This window comes from Nerophis ophidion, linkage group LG03 (genome assembly GCF_033978795.1).
Source record: "Nerophis ophidion isolate RoL-2023_Sa linkage group LG03, RoL_Noph_v1.0, whole genome shotgun sequence".
In the NCBI taxonomy this organism is placed as follows: Eukaryota; Metazoa; Chordata; class Actinopteri; order Syngnathiformes; family Syngnathidae; genus Nerophis; species Nerophis ophidion.
Window position 1 is genome coordinate 12,423,987 of NC_084613.1, and position 27,625 is coordinate 12,451,611.

The 27,625-nt window shown below is 39.8% G+C and overlaps 1 protein-coding gene across 2 annotated transcripts in view; it reads right to left on the minus strand.

Moving 5' to 3' along the window:
* LOC133549125 (FYVE, RhoGEF and PH domain-containing protein 6-like) overlaps window positions 1–27,625 on the minus strand; it is a 66,201-nt gene that overhangs the window by 37,679 nt on the left and 897 nt on the right. For both annotated transcript variants that reach the window (XM_061894266.1, XM_061894267.1), the window contains exons 2-3: window positions 14,431–15,982; window positions 4,158–4,287 (exon numbers count right to left, since the gene is read on the minus strand). In XM_061894266.1, the coding sequence (XP_061750250.1) occupies window positions 4,158–4,287; window positions 14,431–15,982 (1,682 nt within the window). The remainder of the gene's footprint in view (window positions 1–4,157; window positions 4,288–14,430; window positions 15,983–27,625) is intronic.

A 27,625-nucleotide genomic window follows, 5' to 3' on the forward strand; every position in this document is an offset into this window, starting at 1 on the left:
AAAAACACTAGGGGTGTAACGGTACGTGTATTTGTATTGAACCGTTTCGGTACGGGGGTTTCGGTTCGGCACGCGGGCGTACCGAACGAGTTTGTAAGCAAAAGTCTTCACAAGCTGCTCTGCTTTCTGCCTCTGTTTCAGCAGCAAGCATTGTCCCACCCACACAACCATCTGATTGGTTACATACAAAGCCAATCAGCAGTGCGTATTCAGAGCGATGTAGTCAATGCTTCAGCGTCGAGCAGATATTCGTTTAGCAGGGGAGCAGCGGACAGGGTACTCTCCACAAATTTAAAAAAACACTTCCCAGTCACAACTAGTACAAACATCACTATGAGCCCGTTGACCTTCTAGAAACTTAAACTGCAGCTCAGCTAGCTCGCAGTATAGGCTTGAGTTGAAGGGTAATTAGCTTTTAGCATGACGTTAGCTCATTTTGCTGTGTGTGTGTGTGTGTGTGTGTGTGTTAGGGGCAGCAAAGCCCTGTGTTATTTCATTGAACTCCTATAGACTCTCCTATTGCTATTGTACTATTTTTTCAGCTATAGTTACATTAATCATTAGTAATGTAGCAGCCTAGTTTTGAATGGCAGGGTCCCTGCTATCACATGTTGATAAAAATATAACATTTACATAATAAAAGTCAACTACAGGCTTCCCAAATGCTGTAATAAATTTAGTATGATGAGTTGACTTGAAACTGTTTAATGTTGCACTTTTTATATGTAGAAGGAAGGTTTTGTCATTTTATTTAATCAAAGAAACAACTTGAGGCAGTTTGATGTGGATTAACGTGGGCAGAATTATTAGTGTTCGATGTTAAAAGGATAAAGAAATTGTTTACAAATTTGGTAAATAAATAACCCAAAAATTTAGATTTTTTTGTTTTCTTACCGTACCGAAAATGAACCGAACCGTGACCTCTAAACCGAGGTACGTACCGAGCCGAAATTTTTGTGTACCGTCACACCCCTAAAACATACGCATCACAAATCTGATTGCTGAACATAAAAAAGGTGTTCACATGAACATTATTCATGTCTTCATTTTATTTAAAAAGGTGCTTTCAGGGACAGCTTACAGGACACGAAACCAAGGTCTATACAAGCAGCTTAATATTATACAAATGAAACATGGATACACTTTAGAGTAGTCAGTGTACAGCTTGTAGAAATACACTATATTGCTAAAAGTATTTGTCCACCAATCCATATCCTCAGAATCAGGTGTCCTAATCACTTGGCACAGGTGTATCAAACCAAGCACTTAGGCATGGAGACTGTTTCTACAAACATTTGTGAAAGAAAGGGCCGCTCTCAGTGATTTTCAGCGTGGAACTGTCATAGGATGACACTTGTGTAACAAACCCAGTCGTGAAATTTCCTCATTCCTAAATATTCCAAAGTCAAATGTCAGCTTTATTATAAGAAAACGGAAGAGTTTGGGAACAACAGCAACTAAGTGGTAGGCCACGTAAACTGACAGAGAGGGGTCAGCGGATGCTGAAGCGCATAGTGCAAAGACTTTCTGCACAGTCAGTTGCTACAGAGCTCCAAATTTCATGTGACCTTCCAATTAGCCCACGTACAGTACGCAGAGAGCTTCATGGAATGGGTTTCCATGGCCGCGCAGCTGCATCTAAGCCGTACATCACCAAGTCCAATACAAAGCGTGGGATGCAGTGATGTAAAGCACGTCGCCACTGGACTTTAGAGCAGAGGAGACGCCTTCTCTGGAGTGATTATTCACGCTTTTCCATCTGGCAACCTGATGGACCAGTCTGGATTTGGAGATCGCCAGGAGAATGGCGCATTTCGGACTGCATTGTGCAAAGTGTGAAATTTGGTGGAAGAGGAATTTTGGTGTGGGGTTGTTTTTCAGGAGTTGAGTTTAGCCCCTTAGTTCCAGTGAAAATGAATTTTGAATGCTCCAGGATACCAAAACATTTTGGACACATTCCATGCTCCCAGTGTTGTGGGAACAGCTTGGAGCGGGCCCCTTTGTCTTCCGACATGACTGTGCACCAGTGCACAAAGCAAGGTCCTCACAGGCATGGATGATGGAGTCTGGTGTGGATGAACTTGACTGGCCTGCACAGAGTCTTGACCTGAACCCGATAGAACACCTTTGGGATGAATTAGAACGGCAACTGAGAGCCAGGCCTTCTTCACCAACATCAGCGCGTGACCTCACCAATGCGCTTTTGGGAAAATGGTGGAAAATTCCTCTAAAACATACTCCGCAACGTTGTGGACAGCCTTCCCAGAAGAGTTGAAGCTGTAATAGCTGCAAAAGGTGGACCTGCATCCTATTGAACCCTATGGGTTAGGAATGGGATGGCACTTCAAGTTCATATGTGAGTCAAGGCAGGTGGCCAAACACTTTTGGCAATATAGTGTGTATTTTGCTGCGATTGACAATGTTCACTGGGATTTGTACTCACTTGTCAATAATGGCTGCGTGTTAAGTGTAGTTAAGTGGATAGTACAAACCCAGTTTCCATATGAGTTGGAAATTGTGTTAGATGTAAATATAAACCGAATACAATGATTTGAAAATCATTTTCAACCCATATTCAGTTGAATATGCTACAAAGACAAGATATTTGATGTTCAAACTGATAAACATTTTTTTTTTTTTTTTTGCAAATAATCATTAACTTTAGAATTTGATGCCAGCAACGCATGACAAAGAAGTTGGGAAACGTGGCAATAAATACTGATAAAGTTGAGAAATGCTCATCAAACACTTATATGGAACATCCCACAGGTGTGCAGGCTAATTAGGAACAGGTGGGTGCCATGATTGGGTATAAAAGCAGCTTCCATAAAATGCTAAGTAATTCACAAACAAGGATGGGGCGAGGGTCACCACTTTGTAAGCAAATTGTCGAAGAGTTTTAGAACAACATTTTTCAACGAGCTATTGCATGGAATTTAGGGATTACACCAAATACAGTCCGTAAAATCATCAAAAAGTTCAGAGAATCTGGGGAAATCAATGCATGTAAGCGATATTACGGACTTTTGATCCCTCAGGCGGTACTGCATCAAAAACTGACATCAGTGTGTAAAGGATATCACCACATGGGCTCAGGAACACTTCATGAAACCACTGTCAGTAACTACAGTTGGTCGCTACATCTGTAAGTGCAAGTTAAAACTACTATGCAAAGTCAAACCCAATTATCAACAACACCCTGAAAGGCCGCCGGCTTGGCTGGGCCCGAGCTCATCTAAGATGGACTGATTTAAAGTGGAAAGGTGTTCTGTGGTCTGACAAGTCCTCATTTCAAATTATATTTGGAAACGGAGGACGTGGTGTCCTCCAGAACAAAGAGGAAAATAACCATCCGGATTGTTATAGGCGGAAAGTTGAAAAGCCAGCATCTGTGATGGTATGGGGGTGTATTAGTGCCCAAGGCATGGGTAACTTACACATCTGTGAAAGCACCATTTAATGCTGAAAGGTCCATACAGGTTTTGGAGCAACATATGTTGTCATCCAAGCAACGTTATCATGGACGCCCCTGCTTATTTTAGCAAGACGAGTGTTACAACAGCGTGGCTTTGTAAAAAAAAAAAGAGTGCGGGTGGTTTCCTGTCCCGCCTGCAGTCCAGACTTGTCTCCCATCGAAAATGTGTGGCGCATTATGAAGCGTAAAATGCGACAGCGGAGACCCCGGACTGCTGAATGACTGAAGCTCTACATAAAACAAGAATGGGAAAGAATTCCACTTTCAAGGCTACAACAATAAGTTTCCTCAGTTCCCAAACGTTTATTGAGTGTTGTTAACAGAAAAGGTGATGTAACACAGTGGTGAACATGCCCTTTCCCAACTACTTTGGCAGGTGTTGTAGCCACCAAATTCTAAAGTTAATGATTGTTTGCAAAAAAAAATAAAGTTTATGAGTTTGAACATCAAATATCTTGTCTTTGGTTGAAAAGGATTTGCAAATCATTGTATTCCGTTTATATTTACATCGAAAACAATTTTCCAACTCATATGGAAACAGGGTTTGTAGATCCATACTGCTATACAAGCTGCACACTGACTAATCTAAATTACAACCAAGTTTACTTTCGACAATTGGTTGCAGAAAAGCGAGATTACGGTAATATCACAGTGATACTGAAAAGTCATTGAAATCCCTTACCCCATTTTCCTCCTGCAGCTCAAGGTCTCCTTTACTGGAGAAAGAACTGTCGTCTTCCTCGTCCTCCTCTTCATCCGATGAAGCCATGAAGTCGTCGTCTGAGATGACATCGTCCACCTCAGCAGAACTTCTGTTTAAAATAAAAAAAGAGACATGTTTGGGTCAAAGGGATTGGCAACACTAAATTGGCTTTATTGTGTGAGTGAGAGCATGACTGTTGGCCCAAATGTGCCCCACCTTCCGCCCCAGTGCAGCCGGGATAGGCTCCAGCCCCCATGCCACCCGAAAGAGTAATTGGGTATAAAACGGATGGATGGATGGAAGGCGAGTATGTTACCTTTCTGTGTAAAATGAGCTACCAAAGTAGGGACTCGTTTTTTTAGAAGAGGGACGTTGTTGTCTATTACAAAATGAATAAATAAAAACTTTCCAAGTCAGCTGATACTGCAGCTGCAGTCTGACCGCAGCAAATTCCTGACGCAGCCAGAAAAAAACAACTACAATGTTCAGGATGATTATCCGCTGCGTTGCACAACATCACACAAGCCTGCCTCTCAAGTTTGTTTATGCCATTTTTTTCAAAAACAAGTCTTCCCTGGGGTTCTTAATGTTTTTGTTGTGGAAACACAAAACAGATTTCCACGCAGGTTTTTTTTTTTTTTTTTAAAGACATGAAGAGGGACAAATGGTACAAAATGGATGGATGGAGTGTGTGCAAGATGACAATTTGTTGTACTCCTTATAGAGAACACCTCAGCCAATAATGCTATGAAATTAAATTATATTATATTAGGTAAATGTTTATTTGTAGGATATAATTTGAATGACGAGTTTAGGGAAATACTGTGTTTTTTTCATGCCGATATAATCCTTTTTACCACCATTGTAAAACACTACATAAAAGTGATAGCAAATAGCCAGTGATGGGCAAACTACTTGGAAAATTTAGTAAGCAAAGCTACAAGTTACTCTCGGTGAAATGTAGCCAAGCTACAAGTTACTCTCGGTGAAATGTAGCCAAGCTACAAGTTACTCTCCGTGAAATGTAGCCAAGCTAAAAGTTACTCTCGGTGAAATGTAGCCAAGCTACAAGTTACTCTCGTTGAAATGTAGCCAAGCTACAAGTTACTCTCGGTGAAATGTAGCCAAGCTACAAGTTACTCTCGGTGAAATGTAGCCAAGCTACAAGTTACTCTCGGTGAAATGTAGCCAAGCTACAAGTTACTCTCGGTGAAATGTAGCCAAGCTACAAGTTACTCTCGTTGAAATGTAGCCAAGCTACAAGTTACTCTCGTTGAAATGTAGCCAAGCTACAAGTTACTCTCGTTGAAATGTAGCCAAGCTACAAGTTACTCTCGGTGAAATGTAGCAAAGCTACAAGTTACTCTCGGTGAAATGTAGCCAAGCTACAAGTTACTCTCGGTGAAATGTAGCCAAGCTACAAGTTACTCTCGGTGAAATGTAGCCAAGCTACAAGTTACTCTCGGTGAAATGTAGCCATGCTACAAGTTACTCTCGGTGAAATGTAGCCAAGCTACAAGTTACTCTCGGTGAAATGTAGCCAAGCTACAAGTTACTCTCGGTGAAATGTAGCCAAGCTACAAGTTACTCTCGGTGAAATGTAGCCAAGCTACAAGTTACTCTCGGTGAAATGTAGCCAAGCTACAAGTTACTCTCGGTGAAATGTAGCCAAGCTACAAGTTACTCTCGGTGAAATGTAGCCAAGCTACAAGTTACTCTCGGTGAAATGTAGCCAAGCTACAAGTTACTCTCGGTGAAATGTAGCCAAGCTACAAGTTACTCTCGGTGAAATGTAGCCAAGCTACAAGTTACTCTCGGTGAAATGTAGCCAAGCTACAAGTTACTCTCGGTGAAATGTAGCCAAGCTACAAGTTACTCTCCGTGAAATGTAGCCAAGCTACAAGTTACTCTCCGTGAAATGTAGCCAAGCTACAAGTTACTCTCCGTGAAATGTAGCCAAGCTACAAGTTACTCTCCGTGAAATGTAGCCAAGCTACAAGTTACTCTCCGTGAAATGTAGCCAAGCTACAAGTTACTCTCCGTGAAATGTAGCCAAGCTACAAGTTACTCTCCGTGAAATGTAGCCAAGCTACAAGTTACTCTCCGTGAAATGTAGCCAAGCTACAAGTTACTCTCCGTGAAATGTAGCCAAGCTACAAGTTACTCTCCGTGAAATGTAGCCAAGCTACAAGTTACTCTCCGTGAAATGTAGCCAAGCTACAAGTTACTCTCCGTGAAATGTAGCCAAGCTACAAGTTACTCTCCGTGAAATGTAGCCAAGCTACAAGTTACTCTCGGTGAAATGTAGCCAAGCTACAAGTTACTCTCCGTGAAATGTAGCCAAGCTACAAGTTACTCTCCGTGAAATGTAGCCAAGCTACAAGTTACTCTCCGTGAAATGTAGCCAAGCTACAAGTTGCTCTCCGTGAAATGTAGCCAAGCTACATGTTACTCTCCATTAAATGTAGCCAAACTACAAGTTACTCTCCATTAAATTTAGCCAATCTACAATTTACTCTCCCTTAAATGTAGCCAAGCTACAAGTTACTCTCCCTTAAATGTACCCAAGCTACAAGTTACTCTCCGTGTGACATGAGTGTCTGTTATGATTTTACTCACTAGTTTCAATCAATCAATCAATGTTTATTCATACAGCCCTAAATCACCAGTGTCTCAAAGGGCTGCACAAACCACAACACAAACGACCCGCCTTAACCTTGCCTCTGATTGGCCAGTCTGTAATATTTCACCCTAACCTTAGCCAATTGTAACTCATCATAGGAACACCAACCAATCATCATGGATGTTCTCCGTATGTATGGATGTTCTCGTTCATCCAGCTCATTGGATTTGATACATATTTTCTTTTGGCCTGGATCCACAGTCCATTTTCTTTCTTTGTAGCTTGTAGCTCTGATGTAAGTGACCTCGCTACATGACTCTAAAAAGTAGCAAAGCTACAGGAAAATGTGACTTGTTACTGCCCATCACTGCCGATAGCATCGCCAACAGTGTGTTTTCCTTAAGGCTGTTAAATAGTTGAGACAGCACCAAGAGCGCCTCTGCTGGTTGCAGCCAAGAAGTGCAGTCCGATTCCACACTCAGCAATCAATGAACTGATTACTATGGCTATGTCAATTCTCCATTATAAAGGTTAACACATTTGTGAGCCAAATTTGACAGTTGTATATACACTACATATTGCCAAAAGTATTTGGCCACCCATCCAAATAATGAGAATCAGGTGTTCTGATCACTTGGTCCGGCCACAGGTGTATCAAACCAAGCACTTAGGCATGGAGACTGTTTCTACAAACATTTGTGAAAGAATGGGCCACTCTCAGTGATTTCCAGCATGGAACGGTCATAGGATGCCACCTGTGCAACAAACCCAGTCGTGAAATATCCTCAATCCTAAATATTCCAAAGTCATCTGTCGGCTTTATTATAAGAAAACGGAAGAGTTTGGGAACAACAGCAACTAAGTGGTAGGCCAGGTAAACTGACAGAGAGGGGTCAGCGGATGCTGAAACTCATAGTGCAAAGACTTTCTGCACAGTCAGTTGTTTCATGTGACCTTCCAATTAGCCCACGTACAGTACGCAGAGAGCTTCATGAAATGGGTTTCCATGGCCGACCTGCTGCATCTAAGCCATACATCACCAAGTCCAATGCAAAGCATGGAATGCAGTTGTGTAAAGCACGTCGCCACTGGACTCTAGAGCAGTGTAGACACCTCCTATGGAGTGATGAATCACGCTTTTCCATCTGGCAATCTGATGGACCGGTCTGGGTTTAGAGGTTGCCAGGAGAACGGTACATTTCAGACTGCATCATGCTGAGTGTGGAATTTGGTGGAGGAGGAATTAGGGTGTGGGGTTGTTTTTCAGGAGTTGAGCTTGGCCCCTTAGTTCCAGTGAAATTAACTTTGAATGCTCCAGGATACCAAAAAAATTTGGACACATTCAATGCTCCCAACCTTGTGAGAACCGCTTGGAGCGGCCCCCTTAGTCTTCCAACATGACTGTGCACCAGTGCACAAAACAAGGTCCATAAAGACATGAATGACAGATTAACTTGACTGGCCTGCACAGAGTCCTGACCAGAACCTAAAGGAACCCCTTTGGGATGAATTAGAACGGACACTGAGAGCCAGGCCTTCTCGACCAACATCACCGCCTGACCTCAACAATGCGCTTTTGGAAGAATGGTCGAAAATTGCTCTAAAACACACTCCGCAACCTTGTGGACAGCCTTCCCAGAAGAGTTGAAGCTGTAATAGCTGCAAAATGTGGACCCACATCATATTGAACCCTATGGGTTACGAATGCAATGGCACTTTAAGTTCATATCGGAGTCAAGGCAGGTGGCCAAATACTTTTAGCAATATAGTGTATTTTATTTACATATTTAAAAACCTTTCTACACCATGGGAAGTACTGCAAGAGAAAAATAAACAAGCAAACACACACGCACGCACACACACATTTACAAGGGCTGCTGTGAGTCATTTCAGTAGGTGAGCTGTTCAACGTGTTTTATAACATGTTGATCACTTTGAAGTGGACACACACACACACACACACACACACACACACACACGCCAAAAAAGTAAGCTACTCTTAAGATAAGCTGTGGAAAACAGAGTGTACCGTTTCACAAAATGTAAATCCTAGTCCTGTGCCTTGTTCTAGTTCACCCCAGCAACACATTCATGTACATACCCGTATAAATACTAATCACTCATTTTCATCTGAATTCTATGTTTTTATGACAATTCGTGGATAATGTACAAAACCCAAAACTGGTGAACTTGGCACGTTGTGTAAATGGTAAATAAAAACAGAATACAATGCTTTGCAAATCCTTTTCAACTTATATTCAATTAAATAAACTGCAAAGACAAGATATTTAATGTTTTTTTTTTCCAAATAATCATTAACTTACAATTTAATGGCAACAAAAAAGTTGCCACAGGGGCATTTTTACCACTGTGTTACATGGCTTTTCCTTTTGACAACACTCAGTAAAGGTTTGGGAAATGAGGTGACACATTTTTTAAGCTTCTCAGGTGGAATTCTTTCCCATTCTTGCTTGATGTACAGCTTAAGTTGTTCAACAGTCCGGGGTCTCTGTTGTGGTATTTTAGGCTTCATAATGCGCCACACATTTTCAACGGGAGACATGTCTGGACTACTTGCTGAAATAAGCAGGGGCGTCCATGATAACGTTGCTTGGATGGCAACATATGTTGCTCCAAAACCTGTATGTACCTTTCAGCATTAATGGTGCCTTCACAGATGTGTAAGTTACCCATTCCTTGGGCACTAAAACACCCCCATACCATCACAGATGCTGGCTTTGTCTTTGTCACATACTTGTCTTGTCTTTGCAGTCTATTCAATTTAATATTAGTTGAAAAAGATTTGCAAATCATTGTGTTTTTATTTACCATTTACACAACATACAAAGTTCACTGGTTTTGGGGTTTGTATATTGTTGTGTGTGCATAGAACATAACAGATGTACATCAGCTTGTAACGCACACTATTGACACCTATAGGTCTGGAGTGGAACAGTACAGATATTACAAACAACCTGTGAGCAGACCAAATGTTGTTAGCTTCAATTTAGCAATGTGTCGTTTATTACTTCAACTTAAGTGTGTGAAAGCTGGGGGATTATCTAAAATCAACTACTTTTTTGTCACCTTCCGTGCAGACTACTGCCACATGCAGGATTGGAGTAGAACTGTGGAGAGTTAATTTATGTCTTATTACGAAAGCATTTTTTTACGCTGAATTTATGCAACAAAATGTTTTAAAAAACGATAAAAATTTTGTGGAAAAATAAAAATTGTCAAAAAATTTGCTGTTTCAAAAAGCAAGACTTTCGTCCCTTAGATTAAGACTGAAGCAATCGTTCCTGTCTCTGAACTAGCCAATGAGGTGTCAAGTTTGAAGTCATGTGACACGGGTCTTGCAAAACAGCATGAAAAAGGCAGTTAACTACATCAACATTTCAACACGGCCCACTGGATAATTTTAAACTATAAAAATGATTCCATTGGGTAAAATCTGCACTTTTGAGTGACATGGCTTCTAAACTGACTGTGATACACAATGTGACCAGCAGGTGGTGCTGGATAATGATGTTCAGGTAGAGGAAAGAAGAAGAGAAGGGGTGTCGATGTTTGGATGCATTCATGGAATAAATGTTTGAGCTTAAGCAAGACAAAGTTTGGTCATCAATATATGAACAACACACTACGGCATGGGTGTCAAATTCTGGCCCGCGGGCCAATTTTGGCCCGCCGTGCAATTTCATTTGGCCCTTGAGGCAATATCAAATTAACATTAGAGCTGGCCCGCTGGTACTATACAGCGGCAAAGGAACCCAGAGGAACACTGCATTCGCCACTAATTTTCCAATTATTCTCCCGAATTTCTCCAGATTTCCACCCGGACAACAATATTGGGGGCGTGCCTATAAGGCACTGCCTTTAGCTTTGTCTGCAATATGTTGTCACGTCCGCTTTTCCTCCATACAAACACCGTGCCGGCCAAGTCACATAACATATGCGACTTATACATATACTTAGGTGAATGCCAGCATACTAGCTCAACAGCCATACAGGTCAGACTGAAGGTGGCCGTATAAACAACTTTAACACTGTTACAGATATGCGCCGCACTGTGAACCCACACCAAACAAGAATGACAAACACATTTCGGGAGAACATCCGCACCGTAACACAACATAGACAGAACAAATACCCACAACCCCTTTGTAGCACTAACTCTTCCGAGACACTACAATATGCACCCCCCGCTACCACCTAACCCCGCCCCCACTACCAACCCCACCCATCTCATTATTTTATTTTAAGATTTATTAGCCTGTGGAAAAATGTAATGTTGATAGTTACCTCAGAAAGCTGCAAATAGAAAAGAGGCATTTTATTTAAATTTTATTAATTTTACCATTGATGTTTTTTCATTTGTTTTTTTGGGAAAGTTGATTTTGCACTATTAAGTTATATAATTATTGCTTGTTCCATATTCAGTGGTAAAGCAAATCAGTGGAGCAAACTGAGCAATAATTAATTTATTCATGCACTTTTTCTTGCTACTTCAAGGCTTGAATGTTTGATTCATTCATTATTGTTATTTTATTTTCAAATGTATTACTAGCCTGTAGAAAAAGTTTATTTTGATATTTACCTCAGAAGGCTGCAAATAGAAGAGTCATTAAATTTTTATTTAAATTTTATTTGATATACCATTGATATTTTTTTAATTATTATTGTTATTATTTGAAACTGGATTTTGCATGTCACTATAAAGTTATAATAGCCTTGCTTGTTCAATATTTAATGCAAAACTTGTTTGGGTCCCTATTAAAAGGTTAATTTTTTCAACCTTGGCCTTGTTCAGTTTTAAATTTCGGCCCACTCTGTATTTGAGTTTGACATCTCTGCACTACGGTAACCACAGCAACAGAGATATTATAACCAATAAGTGGATGTTTTTTATCTTTTCGCCTTTATTTTTCACCGCGCTTTGGTCTGATTATAAAAAAGCTGTCGATCAAGATGGTGGTCTGCAGTAAAGGAGCAACATTCATTTATTTTAAATACAAACCCTGTTTCCATATGAGTTGGGAAAGTGTGTTTGATATAAATATAAACAGAATACAATAATTTGCAAATCATTTTCAACCCATATTCAGTTGAATATGCTACAATGACAACATATTTGATGTCAAAATTGACAAACTTTTTTTTTTTTGCAAATAATCTTTAACTTTAGAATTTGATGCCAGCAACACGTGACAAAGAAGTTGGGAAAGGTGGCAATAAATACTGATAAAGTTGAGGAATGCTCATCAAACACTTATTTGGAACATCCCACAGGTGTGCAGGCTAATTGGGAACAAGTGGGTACCATGATTGGGTATAAAAGCAGCTTCCATGAAATGCTAAGTAATTCACAAACAAGGGTGGGGTGAGGGTCACCAATTTGTAAGCAAATGGTCGAAGAGTTTTAGAACAATATTTTTCAACGAGCTATTGCAAGGAATTTAGGGATTTTACCATCTACTGCCGGTAAAATAATTAAAAAGTTCAGAGAATCTGGAGAAATCACTGCATGTAAGCGATGATATTACGGACCTTTGATCCCTCAGGTGGTACTGCATCAAAAACCGGCATCAGTGTGTAAAGGATATCACCACATGGGCTCAGGAACACTTCATAAAACCACAGTCAGTAACTATAGTTGGTCGCTACATCTTTAAGTGCAAGTTAAAACTCTACTATGCAAAGCGAAAGCCATTTATCAAGATAACCCTGTAACACCGCTGGCTTCGCTGGGCCCGAGTTCATCTAAGATGGACTGATGCAAAGTGGAAAAGTGTTCTGTGGTCTGACAAGTTCACATTTTAAATTATATTTGGAAACTGTGGACGTGGTGTCCTCCAGAACAAAGAGGAAAATAACCATCCGGATTGTTATAGGCGCAAAGTTCAAAAGCCAGCATCTGTGATGGTATGGGGGTGCATTAGTGCCCAAGGCATGGTTAACTTACACATCTGTGAAGGCACCATTAATGCTGAAAGGTCCATACAGGTTATGGAGCAACATATGTTGTCATCCAAGCAACGTTACCATGGACGCCCCTGCTTATTTCAGCAAAACAATGCCAAGCCATGTGTTACAACAGCGTGGCTTCATAAAAAAAGAGTGCGGGTACTTTCCTGGCCCACCTGCAGTCCAAACATGTCTCCCATTAAAAATGTGTGGCGCATTATGAAGCGTAAAATACGACAGCAGAGACCCCGGACTGTTGAAGGACTGAAGCTCTACATAGAACAAGAATGGGAAAGAATTCCACTTTCAAAGCTTCAACCATTCGTTTCCTCGGTTCCCAAACGTTTATTGAGTGTTTTTAAAAGAAAAAGTGATGTAATACAGTGGTGAACATGCCCTTTCCCAACTACTTTGGAACGAGTTGCAGCCATGAAATTCTAAGTTAATTAATATTTGCAAAAAAAAATAAAGTTTATGAGTTTGAACATCAAATATGTTGTCTTTGTAGTGCATTCAATTAAATAGGGGTTGAAAAGGATTTGCAAATCATTGTATTCCGTTTATATTTACATCTAACACAGTTGCCCAACTCATATGGAACCAGGGTTTGTACAAGCACAATAATAGAAATGTTGTTCGAGCCAACCTGACCACTGGTCATTTTTATCCTGGATCTAATGTTGTTGTCCGGAAAAGGGTGGATCGCCATCTCCGGGTCGGTGAAGAGATCTTGCCCCAAGTGGAGGAGTTCAAGTATCTCCGAGTCTTGTTCACGACTGAGGGAAGAGTGGATCGAGAGGTCGACAGGCGGATCGGTGCGGCGTCTTTAGTAATGGGGACGCTGTATCGATCCGTTGTGGAGAAGAAGGAGCTGAGCCGGAAGGCAAAGCTCTCAATTTACCGGTCGATCTACGTTCCCATCCTCACTTATGGTCACGAGCTTTGGGTTATGACCGAAAGAACAAGATCACGGGTACAAGCGGTCGGGTGGCGGGGCTCTCCCTTAGAGATAGGGTGAGAAGCTCTGTCTTTCGGGAGGAGCTCAAAGTAAAGCCGGGGTGGTTCGGGCATCTGGTCAGGATGCCACCAGAACGCCTCCCTTCGAGAGGTGTTTCGTACACGTCCGACCGGTAGGCGGCCACGGGGAAGACACAGGACACAATGGGAAGACTATGTCTCCCGGCTGGCCTGGGAATGCCTCGGGATCGCCCGGGAGGAGCTGGACGAAGTGGCTGGGGAGAGGGAAGTCTGGGCTTCCCTGCTTAGGCTGCTGCCTCCGCAACCGGACCTCGGATAAGCGGAAAAAGATGTATGGCTGGATGGATCGATCTAATGTTGGACCGACTAAATCTCAATGTTCCGAACAATTGCCTCCAAACACACATGGGAGGTTTGCAATTAAAATGTCATTATTATCATCATCATTACAATCATCATCATCGGTCCACCCACTGAGTATCCATACCTGAAAGGCAAACATGCAAAACTACCCAAACAGGAATCCAAAGAAGAATGCGGCATGTCACCATGCGACACAAATTAGGGTCAATCGACATTCCATTCACGTTGATGGCGAGAGGAAGTCACCCAAGGCCTTTCTCTGCAACTTAGCCCAACAAAAACTTTTTATCACATAGGCTGAGAGGAGAAATGATCACCTACCTGTCGTAGTAAGAGAGTTTATCCAAATACGCCCCCGGTTCCTCATAAATCCCCTCGTCACTGTACATCAGGCTCTGACAGGCCACACTGGAACCATCTGAGCTGCCGAAGTAGATGTTCTCATAGTCCGGTATCTCCTCATAGAGGCAGACGTTCTCATAGTTCATGTCTTGTTCACTGCTGGGGCAGAACTCGTCTCCGTCCACGCTTTGCTCCAGTCCGTTACGTTCAGCCCCGTGGGGATGGTGGGGTATGACCAGGTCATTGCTGGAGGACTCCGAGGGCGTCTGGGATCCTTTGGTGGTCATGAACTTGGGCAGCGTCATAGTGGAGAGTTTCGCATCCAGTAGCTTCCTGAGAGTGTGACTCTGTCTTTCAAAACCGACGTGGTCTGTACCGGAAAAGGATCCGGGTTGTTGCTTTTCCAAAGTTTTGGTCGCCTTTACAGGAGGCAGGGGTCGGTTAATTCCGAGTTTTATCGCGTCAGGTGATGCAGTCCTTTTCATCCAAGCCATTGGGCTGTTGTTCCTCTGCGGCTTCTTCGGAGTTACCTTGGCCACCCTGTCCTGGTTCTCCAAAAGACCAGAGCCGTCGCTCTGGTCTTTATTGGCGGCCTCCTGGTCAGTACGTCTTGCTTCCCTCTCCTCCACATCATCGTCCACCTTGTCAACAGATAACTCCGTATCATAAATGCTGTCCCAGCCCAGGTCTTCTTCCTCCACATTGTCCTGAAACGTGGACAGAGCAGAACTTGGCGCCTTTTCAGGTGCTGCAAGATAAGGGTTATTCCTGGGTGGCAGGGCAGGCCGCGAGAAGAGCCTTATTAAGGATTCACTGTCCTTCCCTTCAAACGACTCCTTTAACTTTTCTACGGCCCTCACTTCCAGGATTTCCTCAATTTCTTCCTGGTGGATCAGAGTGGAGGTATTCTTGGGTTTACGGGGCACCGGGACAGGAAAGGGCTTTCTAGAGTTTTGCATATCTTCCTGTGGATCCTGCCCTTGCTGGCCAACATTACCGTTGGCGACATTGCTCCGGATCTGGTCAGAAGAAAACCAGACTTTCAACTGAGGACTTGAGGCGGTCCTGTTAAGGATCTGGCCTAAAGCAGGTGCAGTCTGTTGAGTAGGTTTATGGCTTGGGAGTTGGCCGTTAGCTATAGGTGTTCTTGCATTGTCCAGCTTTTTTTCACTTGAGTTTGTCTTCAATTCCTTCTGAGTTTTGTCCATGTGACTGTTCCTGATGCACATGCAGTTTTTCTGGCTACAAAGACAAATAGGAATAATATAATCCCAGTTTGGTTTCTTCTTCTCTTGATTAACTCCATTTTGGCTGTTAAGGACACTGATGATCCGCTGGATTTCCTTCGAAGGGACGGGTTTGGACTCCAGTCTGGAAAGGCTGGGCTTGGGGGCCAGTGTGGGCTTCGTCTTCCCGAGCGTGCCAGGAGGTTGATGCGAAAGGGCATCTTTTGCGGGGGTGGAGGGAGGCAGCGCGGCCTTCTGAAGCTGTGCCGGCTTGGGTTTAGGTGCCAACGGAGGCTTGTGCATGCCTAAGAGGACACAAACCAATAGTAGTTAATCAGACATCTGAAAATGAGCAGATCCATATGCCATAAAAGTTGGGATTCAACCCGAAAGAACAACTAATGGATCAATTAACCTCCGATAACCGTTGGCTGTGTGGTCTACAAAAGCAAATAACCACCTCTTAGTGCCGATTCAATTGGCAGTTAGCTGTGGCTGTAGGCAACCTCCTGGTGTACCGTTTTATTAACTCCAAAAGAGGGGGTGATATCGTCATTAACCCAAAGTAACAATTAATGTATCAATTAACCTCCGATAACCGTTGGCTCTGTGGTCTAAAAACGCAACTAACCTCCTCTGATTTGTGCCATTTCAATTGGCAATTAGCTGTGGCTGTAGGCAACCTCCTGGTGTACCGTTTTATGAACTCCAAAAGATGGGGTGATATCGTCATTAACCCAAAGGAACAACTAATGTATCAACTATCCTCCGATAACCGTTGGCTGTGTGGTCTAAAAACGCAAATAACCACCTCTGATTTGTGCCATTTCAATTGGCAGTTAGCTGTGGCTGTAGGCAACCTCCTGGTGTACCGTTTTATGAACTCCAAAAGAGGGGGTGATATTGTCATTAAGCCAAAGGAACAACTAATGGATCAACTAACCTCCGATAACCGTTGGCTTTGTGGTCTAAAAACGCAAATAACCACCTCTGATTAGTGCCGATTCAATTGGTGGTTAGCTGTGGCTGTAGGCAACCTCCTGACGTACTGTTTTTTTACCTCCACAACAGGGGATGATATTGTCACTAACAGCGATTAACTTCTTTTTTGATCTGAATTACACAGAGTTAAGATGCTACTTTAAACTTTGTCTGAACCGTTAATAAGGAAGTACATTGGTGATGATTTGACTCTTTCAATTATAATTGATTCTTACGTGAAATTTAAACAAAAATAGTTTAACTTTATCAAAGATACTCTATAGGTCAGCAGTGATTTTAATACCAAATATTGATATATGTGTAAAGGATGTGGGTGTTTGACTCTTTAACATAATGAATTATTTGTTTTTCATTTTTATATTTATTAATAATTGTAACATTTTCTAGAACAGATTCATACAGGAAATTTCCAATAAAAATTGTTCAAAAAACCTTTATTTGTCATGAGTCATTTTAATAATATACTGCAAATTGGCAAAGTTACGAAGGGATGATGATGGCTGGACTGTGGAGCTGACAGTATGTTATAACTGATTGATTCCTACTTGAAATTCAAACAAAATAGTTTAACTTTATCAACGAAAAGTCAGCAGCGATTTTCTTTTTTTTTTTTTTTTTCATTTAAAAGTAATTTTAATAACGTATGTTAAAGGATGTTTATGGTGGGGGTTTGACTCTTAAACAGACTCTTTCAATTATAATGAATAATTTTTTTTTTCATTTTATATTTATAAATAATTGTAACTTTTTCTATAACAGATTCCTATGTGAAATTCAAACAAAATAATTTAACCATCAAATATGCTCTATAAGTCAGCAGTGATTTTAATTTTATTTTTATTTATTTTTTTAATTGATTTTAATAATATATTGATGTATGTTAAAGGATGTTGATGGTGGGGGGTTGACTCTTAAATTGACTTTCAATTATAATGAATAATTTTTTGGTTTTTAATTTCTTCATTTACTAATAATTGTAACATTTTCTATAACGGATTCCTATGTGAAATTCAAACAAAATAGTTTAACTTTATCAAAGATGCTCTATAAGTCAGTGATTTAATTTTTTTTATTTTTAAGTGATTTTAATACAAAATATTGACATATATTAGAGGATGTGGGGGTTTGACTCTTAAACGGACTGTTTCAATTATAATGAATTATTTTTTGTTTTTCATTTTATGTTTATTAACAATTGTAACATTTTCTATAACATATTCCTATGTGAAATTCAAACAAAATAGTTTAACTTTATCAAAGATGTTCTATAAGTCAACAGTGGTTTTATTTGTATTTTTTTTAAGTGATTTTAATAACATATTGATGTATGTTAAAGCATGTTGATGGTGGGGGTTTGACTCTTAGACTCCATCCATCCATCCATTTTCTACCGCTTATTCCCTTTCGGGGTCGCGGGGGGCGCTGGTGCCTATCTCAGCTACAATCGGGCGGAAGGCGGGGTACACCCTGGACAAGTCGCCACCTCAATTATAATAAATTATTTTTTTGTTTTTCATTTGTATATTTATTAATAATTGTAACATTTTATATAACAAATTCCTATGTGAAATTCAAACAAAATTGTTTAACTTTATCAAAGGTGCTCTATAAGTAAGCAGTGATTTTAATTGTATCATTATTTTTATTTTTAAGTGATTTTAATACCAAATATTGACATATTAAAGGATGTGGGGGTTTGACTCTTAAACGGACTGTTTCAATTATAATGAAGTATTGTTTGTTTTTCATTTTTATATTTATAAATTATTTTAACATCCATCCATTTTCTACGGCTTGTCCCTTTCGGGGTCGCGGGGGGTTCCTTTGACCTATTTTCTATAATAGATTGCTATGAGAAATTCCAATTAGCATAGTTTAACTTCATCAAAGAACCTTTATTGGTCATGAGTGATTTTTTTAAAAAAATACTGTAAATGAATAAAGTTACTAAGTCAGGGGTGTCAAACTCATTTTAGCTCCGTGGCCACACGGAGCTAAAATAATTTATACCCAAGTGGGCCGGATTGCTAAAATCATGGCATGATAACCTAAAAATAAAGACAACTTCAGATGATTTTCTTTTGTTTAAAAATAGTACAAGCACATACTGAAAATGAACAAAATCATATGTTGTTGTTTGTTTACACTTACAGTCGCGATCAAAAGTTTACATACACTTGTAAAGAACATAATGTCATGGCTGTCTTAAATTCCCAATCATTTTTACATCTCTTATTTTTTGTGATTGGAGCACATACTTGTTTTGTCACAAAAACACATTCATGAAGTTTGGTTCTTTTATGAATTTATTATGAGTCTACTGAAAATGTAACCATATCTGCATGGGTCAAAAGTATACATACAGCAATGTTAATATTTGGCAAGTTTCACTGCAATAAGGCACTTTTGGTAGCCATCCACAAGCTTCTGGTTGAATTTTTGACCACTCCTCTTGACAAAGTTGGTGCAGTTCAGCTAAATTTGTTAGTTTTCTGACATGGACTGCGGCTGGAAGTTAGCCGCTAGTTAGCTAGCCATGTCTTAAAGCACCTCAGGACGTTTCAGTGTTAGAACTTCACCTTTATTGTTATTTTTTACGCCAAAATGCGTCCCTTCGCCTTTGTCTGTCTACACACTGTGTCTGCTTGTAAGTACTCTCTGTGCGTGCGCTGCCGAACATGCTCCTCCGATCCTAAAGCCAGCAATGTCACGACGTGCCGTCATGCCCTTTAAAAAATTGGGGGAAAACTGGGGATTTTTTTAGTTCCTTAACCAACTTGGTTTTTGTCCTGAATGTGAGGAGTGTTTGGTTTGGGAATTTTGTTTGGAACTTGGGAAAGTGTTTGGTTTCAATGTCCAGGGTGAGTGGAATGTGTTGATGTTGGAATGGTTTGAATAGGTTAGAAAATGTGGGAATTGTGCAACTTGGAAAAAATGTCTCATTCATTTCAATGGGAACATCCTGGAATTTTGGGGAGAAGCAGAATTCTTTGAAAATGATTAAGAGCGTGAATTTCCTGAAGGAGCTGAATTGGTTGGTGTTGGAATTGTTTAAAATCGGTCAAGAAATGTCGAAGAAGTAACAGTTTTTAATTGAGGGATTCCTGGAATTTCTGGAAAACCAGGAATTTTTTCTAGTTCCTTAACCAACTTGTTTTTTGTCCTGAATGAGTGTTTTGTTGGGAACCTGGGAAATTCTTGGTTTCAATGTCAAGAATGAGTGGAATGTGTTGATGTCGGAATGGTTTGAATAGGTTGGAAAATGTGGGAATTGTGCAACTTGGAAAAAATGTACCATTCATTTCAAAGGGATTTTCCTGGAATTTTGGGAAAAGCAGGATTTTTTTTCAAAATTATTAGGAGCATGAATGTCCTCAATGAGATGAATTGGTTGGTGTTGGAATTGTTTAAAATTAGTCAAGAAATGTTGAATTAGTAACAGTTTTTAATTGAGAAATTACTGGAATTTCTGGAAAACCGAGAATTTTTCTGGATCCTAACCAACTTGGTTTTCGTCCTGAATGTGAGGAGTGTTTGGTTTGGAATTTGGTTTGGAACTTGACCAAGTTATTTTTGTGAAATAACTAAAAAGAATGAACACACGGTCAGAAACCCCACTATTTTGCAGGTTTTGTGTGTTTTCTTAGTCTTAGTCTTAGTTTGGTTGTAATGGCTTAGCTTATATTTATATTGGTTTGTTAAGGGTTATTTAATGGGGACCTATTATGCTAAAATTACCTTTCTTATTTAAATGGTACCTGTTATTGAGGACTTGGGATCTGCATAGGAGTCGAAAACCTAAAATCAAAGCATGGCCGAGATATTTATAAAACAATCTTGCCTTCCTTCATACAGGGTGTGTTAGACTAATCATGTATATATATTATCACACAACTTTAGTAGGCTTAAAGTCTGTTGCTATAGTTATTAGCTATTGTGCTCAAGCTGCATATTATCTATCTGTGCAAGGACAAAATTTCTTGTCTGAGGGGTGGCCTGGGTCGCAGATGTTATCTTTGTTTTAGCCCGCTAACGGCCAAGGACGTCAACGAACATAAGACGACAGCACGCAGACGAAGCAGAAAAAAGGAAATCACAAGGCCCCACCACATTCCGATACATATTGTGCGTACTGGACCTGCTTGGCATAATATATGTGACCACTCCTTTTCGAGGCGGCCTTTAGTGATGTTGACTCCTGAATAAATAGAGGGACGTGGGAGCTGAACCTTAGAGTGTAGGGCGAGACTGTGACTAAGTGTGCAGCTCCATGCGTTCTCCTCATGAGCAAAATTGAACTCTGTCTCTGCATGATTCCTTGCTTCTTGTCTGATTAACAGATGTCATCGGTGTTTGAACATGACACTGGGTACTGCTCTTAACTGGTTTATGTCCTCTCTTGATCAAAGGACGTACTTTGTTGAAATTGGTAACTGCGTCTCTGACCAAACCGCTCGATTCTGGGACCCCCTTTGTTCAACCTGTACATCCTGCCACTCGACCAGCTAACACAGACCTGGGCAAATTAAGGCCCGGGGGCCACATGCGGCCCGTTAAGCTTTTCAATCTGGCCCTCCGGATATCCCCAAATAATTGTTTTAGATCTTTAAGATGGAAAGTGTACCTGCCATTATGATGTGCAGTCATGTTCTCTAATGACCATAAGTCTTGAACTATACGACGTATTTCAATGGTTGTAATCTGCGCTTTTTGATGATACACCAGTTACTATGGTAATCTAATTAGTTACTATGGTAATCTAATTAGTTACTACCACCCGAACGCCTCCCTAGGCAGGAGGCCACGGAGAAGACCCAGGACACGTTGGGAAGACTATCTCTCCCGGCTGGCCTGGGAACGCCTCGGGACGAAGTGGCTGGACAGAGGGAAGTCTGGGCTTCTCTGCTTAGGCTGCTGCCTCCGCGACCCCACCCAGGATAAGTGGAATAAAATGGATGGTAATCTAATTAGTTACTATGGTCATCTAATTAGTTACTATGATAACCCCCCCTTGTTTACCTGTATTTCACCTTTTTTTTCTAAGGGGCGCTGGAAGCCGGCAGACCCGTCAGCGATCCTGTTCTGTCTCCCTGTAATGTTTGTCTGATCTTGAATGGGATTGTGCTGAAAATTGTAATTTTCCTGAAGGAACTCTCCTGACGGAATGAATAAAGTACTATCTAATCTATCTAATCTACGTCACAGCAGCTCAGGTGAGCCACCAAGCAGTGTGGGCGAGAAGCGTTTCCACAGACGCGGAAGGAGATTTTCACAACAAAGTTCTAAAGCTTAGTGATATATCAGATTGTAAGTGGGTTTTCGGCGTTCATATTTCTCGGTTTGTTGCATTATTTTTGCGTTTCACTTGACTGTAAAATATGTCGATCGAAAGCGGGTGTGACATTCATATTTTGTCAATATTCAGTGTTTTATCGTTCATAGAAAAAAATAAAATTCCATTACGTTTTTTAAGGCAGTTTGTCATAACGCTTTTAGCTTTCAATCAGTAATTATTGTGAGGTTTTGTATTAGTGTTCCTAGAAATAGATACACCGGCCCCTAGACACATGTTTTTCTCTAAATGTGGCCCCACCGAGTCAAAATAATTGTCCAGGCCTGAGCTAACATGCTGTTTATTAAGGGGGAAATACATGAATGTCTCGTGTTTTCATGTTTGTATTCAGGCTTGCAAGTTTATCATCAAAATTTTTGGATCATTTTATTTTAGAACGATAATACCAACAACTAATTAACATTTATCGTTACATACCACAGTAACTTAAAGATGGTGAGGGTTTGACTCTGGAACTGACTATAAATATGACTCCTAAAGTGGAATGGACTTTGCACTTTTCAATACATTTCTGAGGGATGCCAGATGGGAAAGCACCGGTTTTAAATATTTAAAAGCTGCTTTTCATCTGTGATCCTGACATGTAGGGCTGTAGACAGATTATGGGGCAGAACGTTCCAGTCTCACATGGCTTTTATGGGGCACCCCACGCAAAGTAATCCAGCTAATGGTGCGTGTCAGCAGGGGGACGATGAGGAGGATTGGGAAAGGAGTCGTGCAAAACTGTCATGTCCTCGGACTAAGATTAAAAAACAAAAACATTATTGTGTGAATGCTCCAAAGCATATGCTTCTCTACACCAATATTTATCTATTTATTCAACTTCTTTAAGTTCTTCTTCTCCAGATTTTGGCGCGCTCTACCGTCCACGTTTTTCACCCGATTCAAACCGTTCCAACTTCAGACTGTTCAGCCTATTCGGGAATCGCGGGCTTTCCCTTGACAAATTCCAAAAATTCCCAGATTTCCTATAATTCCACGTTTTTCGGGACATTTTTCCCCATTCAAAAACAATTGGTCATTTTTCAAACTTTCACAATTCCCACATTCTTCAACACATTCAAACCATTCCACCTTCAACACATTTCACCGTTATTCATTTCCAAGTTCAAAAAAATTCCAGGATTTTCCAGAATTCCTGGTTTTCCAAAGTCCTATTTCCACACTTTTTTTCTGGCGACTACTCCTTGCACATTTGTCAACCCATTTCAACCGTTCCACCGTCAAAACATTCTTCTTAAGTACAAAAAACTAAATTGTTTTTTTCAACTGGAAAAATTCCCGGTTTTCCCAAAACTCCGCGATACCATTTCTCAATTCAACATGTTACTACTTCAACATTTCTCAACCGATTTGACATTTTTTAACACAAATCATTTCAACTCATTCAAAACATTGAAAGTTTTTCACATTTTCAAGAAAAATCCCGCTTTTCCTGAAATCCCCATTTTTTTTCTGAAATTCCCATAGAAATCAATGGGACATTTTTCACAGTTTCACAATTCCCACAGTTTTTCATCGGATTCAAACTGTTCCAATTTCAAAATATTCAGCCGATTAATTGTGGCTCTACTTGAACAATTTGTTTTTTTTAAATCCTGGATTTTCCATAATTCCTTTTTTTGTTTTAGGGCATTTTCCCCATTCAAAAGGCTTTGGTCCTTTTTCAAACTTGCACCATTTCCACATTCTTCAACACATTCATACCATTCCACCTTCAACACATTCCACCGTTCTAGAAAATTTAAACTTACTCATTTCCAAGTTCCCAAAAAATTCCTGGATTTTCCAGAATTCCTGGTTTTCCAGAATTCCTGGTTTTCCACTCTTTTTTTTCTGGCGACTACTCCTTGCACATTTGTCAACCCACTTCAACCGTTCCACCGTCAAAACATTCCTCTTAATAAGTACAAAAAACAAAATTGTTTTTTTTTTTCAACTGGAAAAATTCCCGGTTTTCCCCAAATTCCAGGAACTCCGCGATACCATTTCTCAATTCAACATGTTACTACTTCAACATTTCTCTACCGATTTGATATTTTTTAACACCAACCATTTCAACTCATTCAAAACATTGAAAGTTTTTCACATTTTCAAAAAAATTCCCGCTTTTCCTGAAATTCCCATTTTTTTTCTGAAATTCCCATAGAAATCAATAGGACATTTTTCAAAGTTTCACAATTCCCACATTTTTTCATCGGATTCAAACTGTTCCAATTTCAAAATATTCAGCCGGTTAATTGTGTGCTCTACTTGAACAATTTTTTTTTTAAATTCCTGGATTTTCCATGATTCCTTTTTTTGGGGGGAATTTTCCCCATTCAAAAGGAATTGCTCCTTTTTCAAACTTGCACCATTTCCACATTTTTCAACATATTCATACCATTCCACCTTCAACACATTCCACTGTTCTGGAAATTTAAACTTACTCATTTCCAAGTTCAAAAAAATTCCAGGATTTTCCAAAATTCCTGGTGTTCCAAAGTCCTATTTCCACTCTTTTTTTCTGGCGACTACTCCTTGCACATTTGTCAACCCACTTCAACCGTTCCACCGTCAAAACATTCCTCTTAATAAGTACAAAAAACAAAATTGTTTTTTTCAACTGGAAAAATTCCCGGTTTTCCCAAAATTCCAGGAACTTCGCGATACCATTTCTCAATTCAACATGTTACTACTTCAACATTTCTCTACCGATTTGAAATTTTTTAACACCAACCATTTCAACTCATTCAAAACATTTAAAGTTTTTTCCCCATTTTCAAAAAAATCCCCGCTTTTCCTGAAATTCCCTTTTACTTTCTGAAATTCCCATAGAAATCAATGGGACATTTTTCAAAGTTTCAGAATTCCCACATTTTTTCATCAGATTCAAACTGTTCCAATTTCAAAATATTCAGCCGGTTAATTGTGTGCTCTATTTGAACAATTTTTTTTTTTTAATTCCTGGATTTTCCTTAATTCCTTTTTTGGGGGGGCATTTTCCCCATTAAAAAGGAATTGGTCCTTTTTGAAACTTGCACCATTTCCACATTTTTCAACATATTCATACCATTCCACCTTCAATACATTCCACCGTTCTGGAAATTTAAACTTATTCATTTCAAAGTCAAAAAAAAATTCCAGGATTTTCCAGAATTCCTGGTTTTCCAAAGTCCTATTTCCACTCTTTTTTTCTGGCGACTACTCCTTGCACATTTGTCAACCCACTTCGACCGTTCCACCGTCAAAACAATCCTCTTAATAAGTACAAAAAACTAAATTGTTTTGTTTTTTTCAACTGGAAAAATTCCCGGTTTTTCCCAAAATTCCAGGAACTCCGCGATACCATTTCTCAATTCAACATGTTACTACTTCAACATTTCTCTACCGATTTGAAATTTTTTAACACCAACCATTTCAACTCATTCAAAACATTTGAAGTTTTTTCCCATTTTCAAAAAAATTCCCGCTTTTCCTGAAATTCACATTTATTTTCTGAAATTCCCATAGAAATCAATGGGACATTTTTCAAAGTTTCAGAATTCCCACATTTTTTCATCGGATTCAAACTGTTCCAATTTCAAAATATTCGGCCGGTTAATTGTGTGCTCTATTTGAACAATTTTTTTTTTTTAATTCCTGGATCTTCCGTAATTCTTTTTTTTTAGGGCATTTTTCCCATTCAAAAGGAATTGGTCCTTTTTCAAACTTGCACCATTTCCACATTTTTCAACATATTCATACCATTCCACCGTTCTGGAAATTTAAACTTATTCATTTCCAAGTTCAAAAAAATTTCCAGGATTTTCCAGAACTCCTGGTTTTCCAAAGTCCTATTCCCACCCTTTTTTCTGGCGACTTCTCCTTGCACATTTGTCAACCCACTTCGACCGTTCCACCGCAAAATATTCCTCTTAATCAGGACAAAAAAAACCCTAAACATTACCGATTTTCCCGAAATTAAAAACTGTTACTACTTCAACAGTTTTTGAGAAATTTAAACAATTCCAACACTAACCAATTCAGCTCATTCATGCTTTTAATCATTTTTAAGGTTATCCCGCTTTTCCCAAAATTCCACAAAGTTTCCATTGAAATTAATGGGACGTTTTCCAAGATGCACAATTCCCACATTTTCCTACCTATTCAAACATCAACACATTCCACTCATCCTGGACATTGAAACCATGCAACACTTTCCCAAGTTCCAAACCAAACACTCCGGTTTTCCACAAATTCCAGGACTTTCTCAACTAAAAACTGTTTCTACTTCAACAGTTCTTGACCCATTTAAACAATTTAAACACCAACCAATTCAGCTCATTCATGCTGCTAATCATTTTCCAAAAAATCCCATGTTTGCCAAAAATTCCCACATTTCCAGGAAGTTCCCATTGAAATTAGTGGGACATTTTTCCAAGTTGCAGAATTCCCACATTTTCCAACCTATTCAAACCATTCCGACACCAACACATTCCACTAACCCTGGACATTGAAACCAACACTTTCCCAAATTCCAAACCAAACACTCATATTTAGGACAAAAACCAGGTTGGTTAAGGAACTAGAAAAATTCCCAGTTTTCCAGAACTTCCAGGAATTTCTCAATTATAAACTGCTACTACTTCAACAGTTCTTAACCGATTTAAATAATTCCAACACCAACCAATTCAGCTCATTCATGCTCCTAATCATTTTCCAAAAAATCCCATGTTTGCCAAAAATTCCCACATTTCCAGGAAGTTCCCATTGAAATTAATGCGCCATTTTTCCAAGTTGCACAACTCCCACATTTTTCAACCTATTCAAACCATTCCAACATCAACACATTCCACTCACCCTGGACATTGAAACCATGCAACACTTTCCCAAGTTCCAAACCAAACACTCATATTCAGGACAAAAAACAAGTTGGTTAAGGAACTAAAAAAATTCCCGGTTTTCCACATATTCCAGGAATTTCTCAATTAAAAACTGTTACTACTTCAACAGTTCTTGACCGATTTAAACAATTCCAACACCAACCAGTTCATCTCATTCCGGACATTCATAATCCAAATATTTTTTTTCCCCAAATTCCAAGAAGTTCCCATTTAAATGAATGGGACATGTTTCCAAGTTGCACAAGTCCCACAGTTTTCAACCTATTCAAACCATTCCAACATCAACACATTAGACTCATCCAGGACATTTCCCAAGTTCCTAAGCAGATAAGGGATTTTCCAGAAATATCCTAGTAAATGTGACTAATTACATCTGAAACGCTCACACTGTCGTGGAGCAGTCGCCTTTTCTTTTTTTTCTTTTTTTTTTTCTAGTCCCATACTCTAAATTTCCTCATCCACGAATCTTTCAAATTAATGGGTAAATTGTCGCTTTCTCGGTCCGAATAGCTCTTGCTGCTGGAGGCTATGATTTTAAACAATGTGAGGATGTAAGGAGCCCTACAACCCGTGACATCACGCGCACATCGTCTGCTACTTCCAGTACAGGCAAGGCTTTTTAATTAGCGACCAAAAGTTGCAAACTTTATCGTGGATGTTCTCTACTAAATCCTTTCAGCAAAAATACGGCAATATCGCGAAATGATCAAGTATGACACATAGAATGG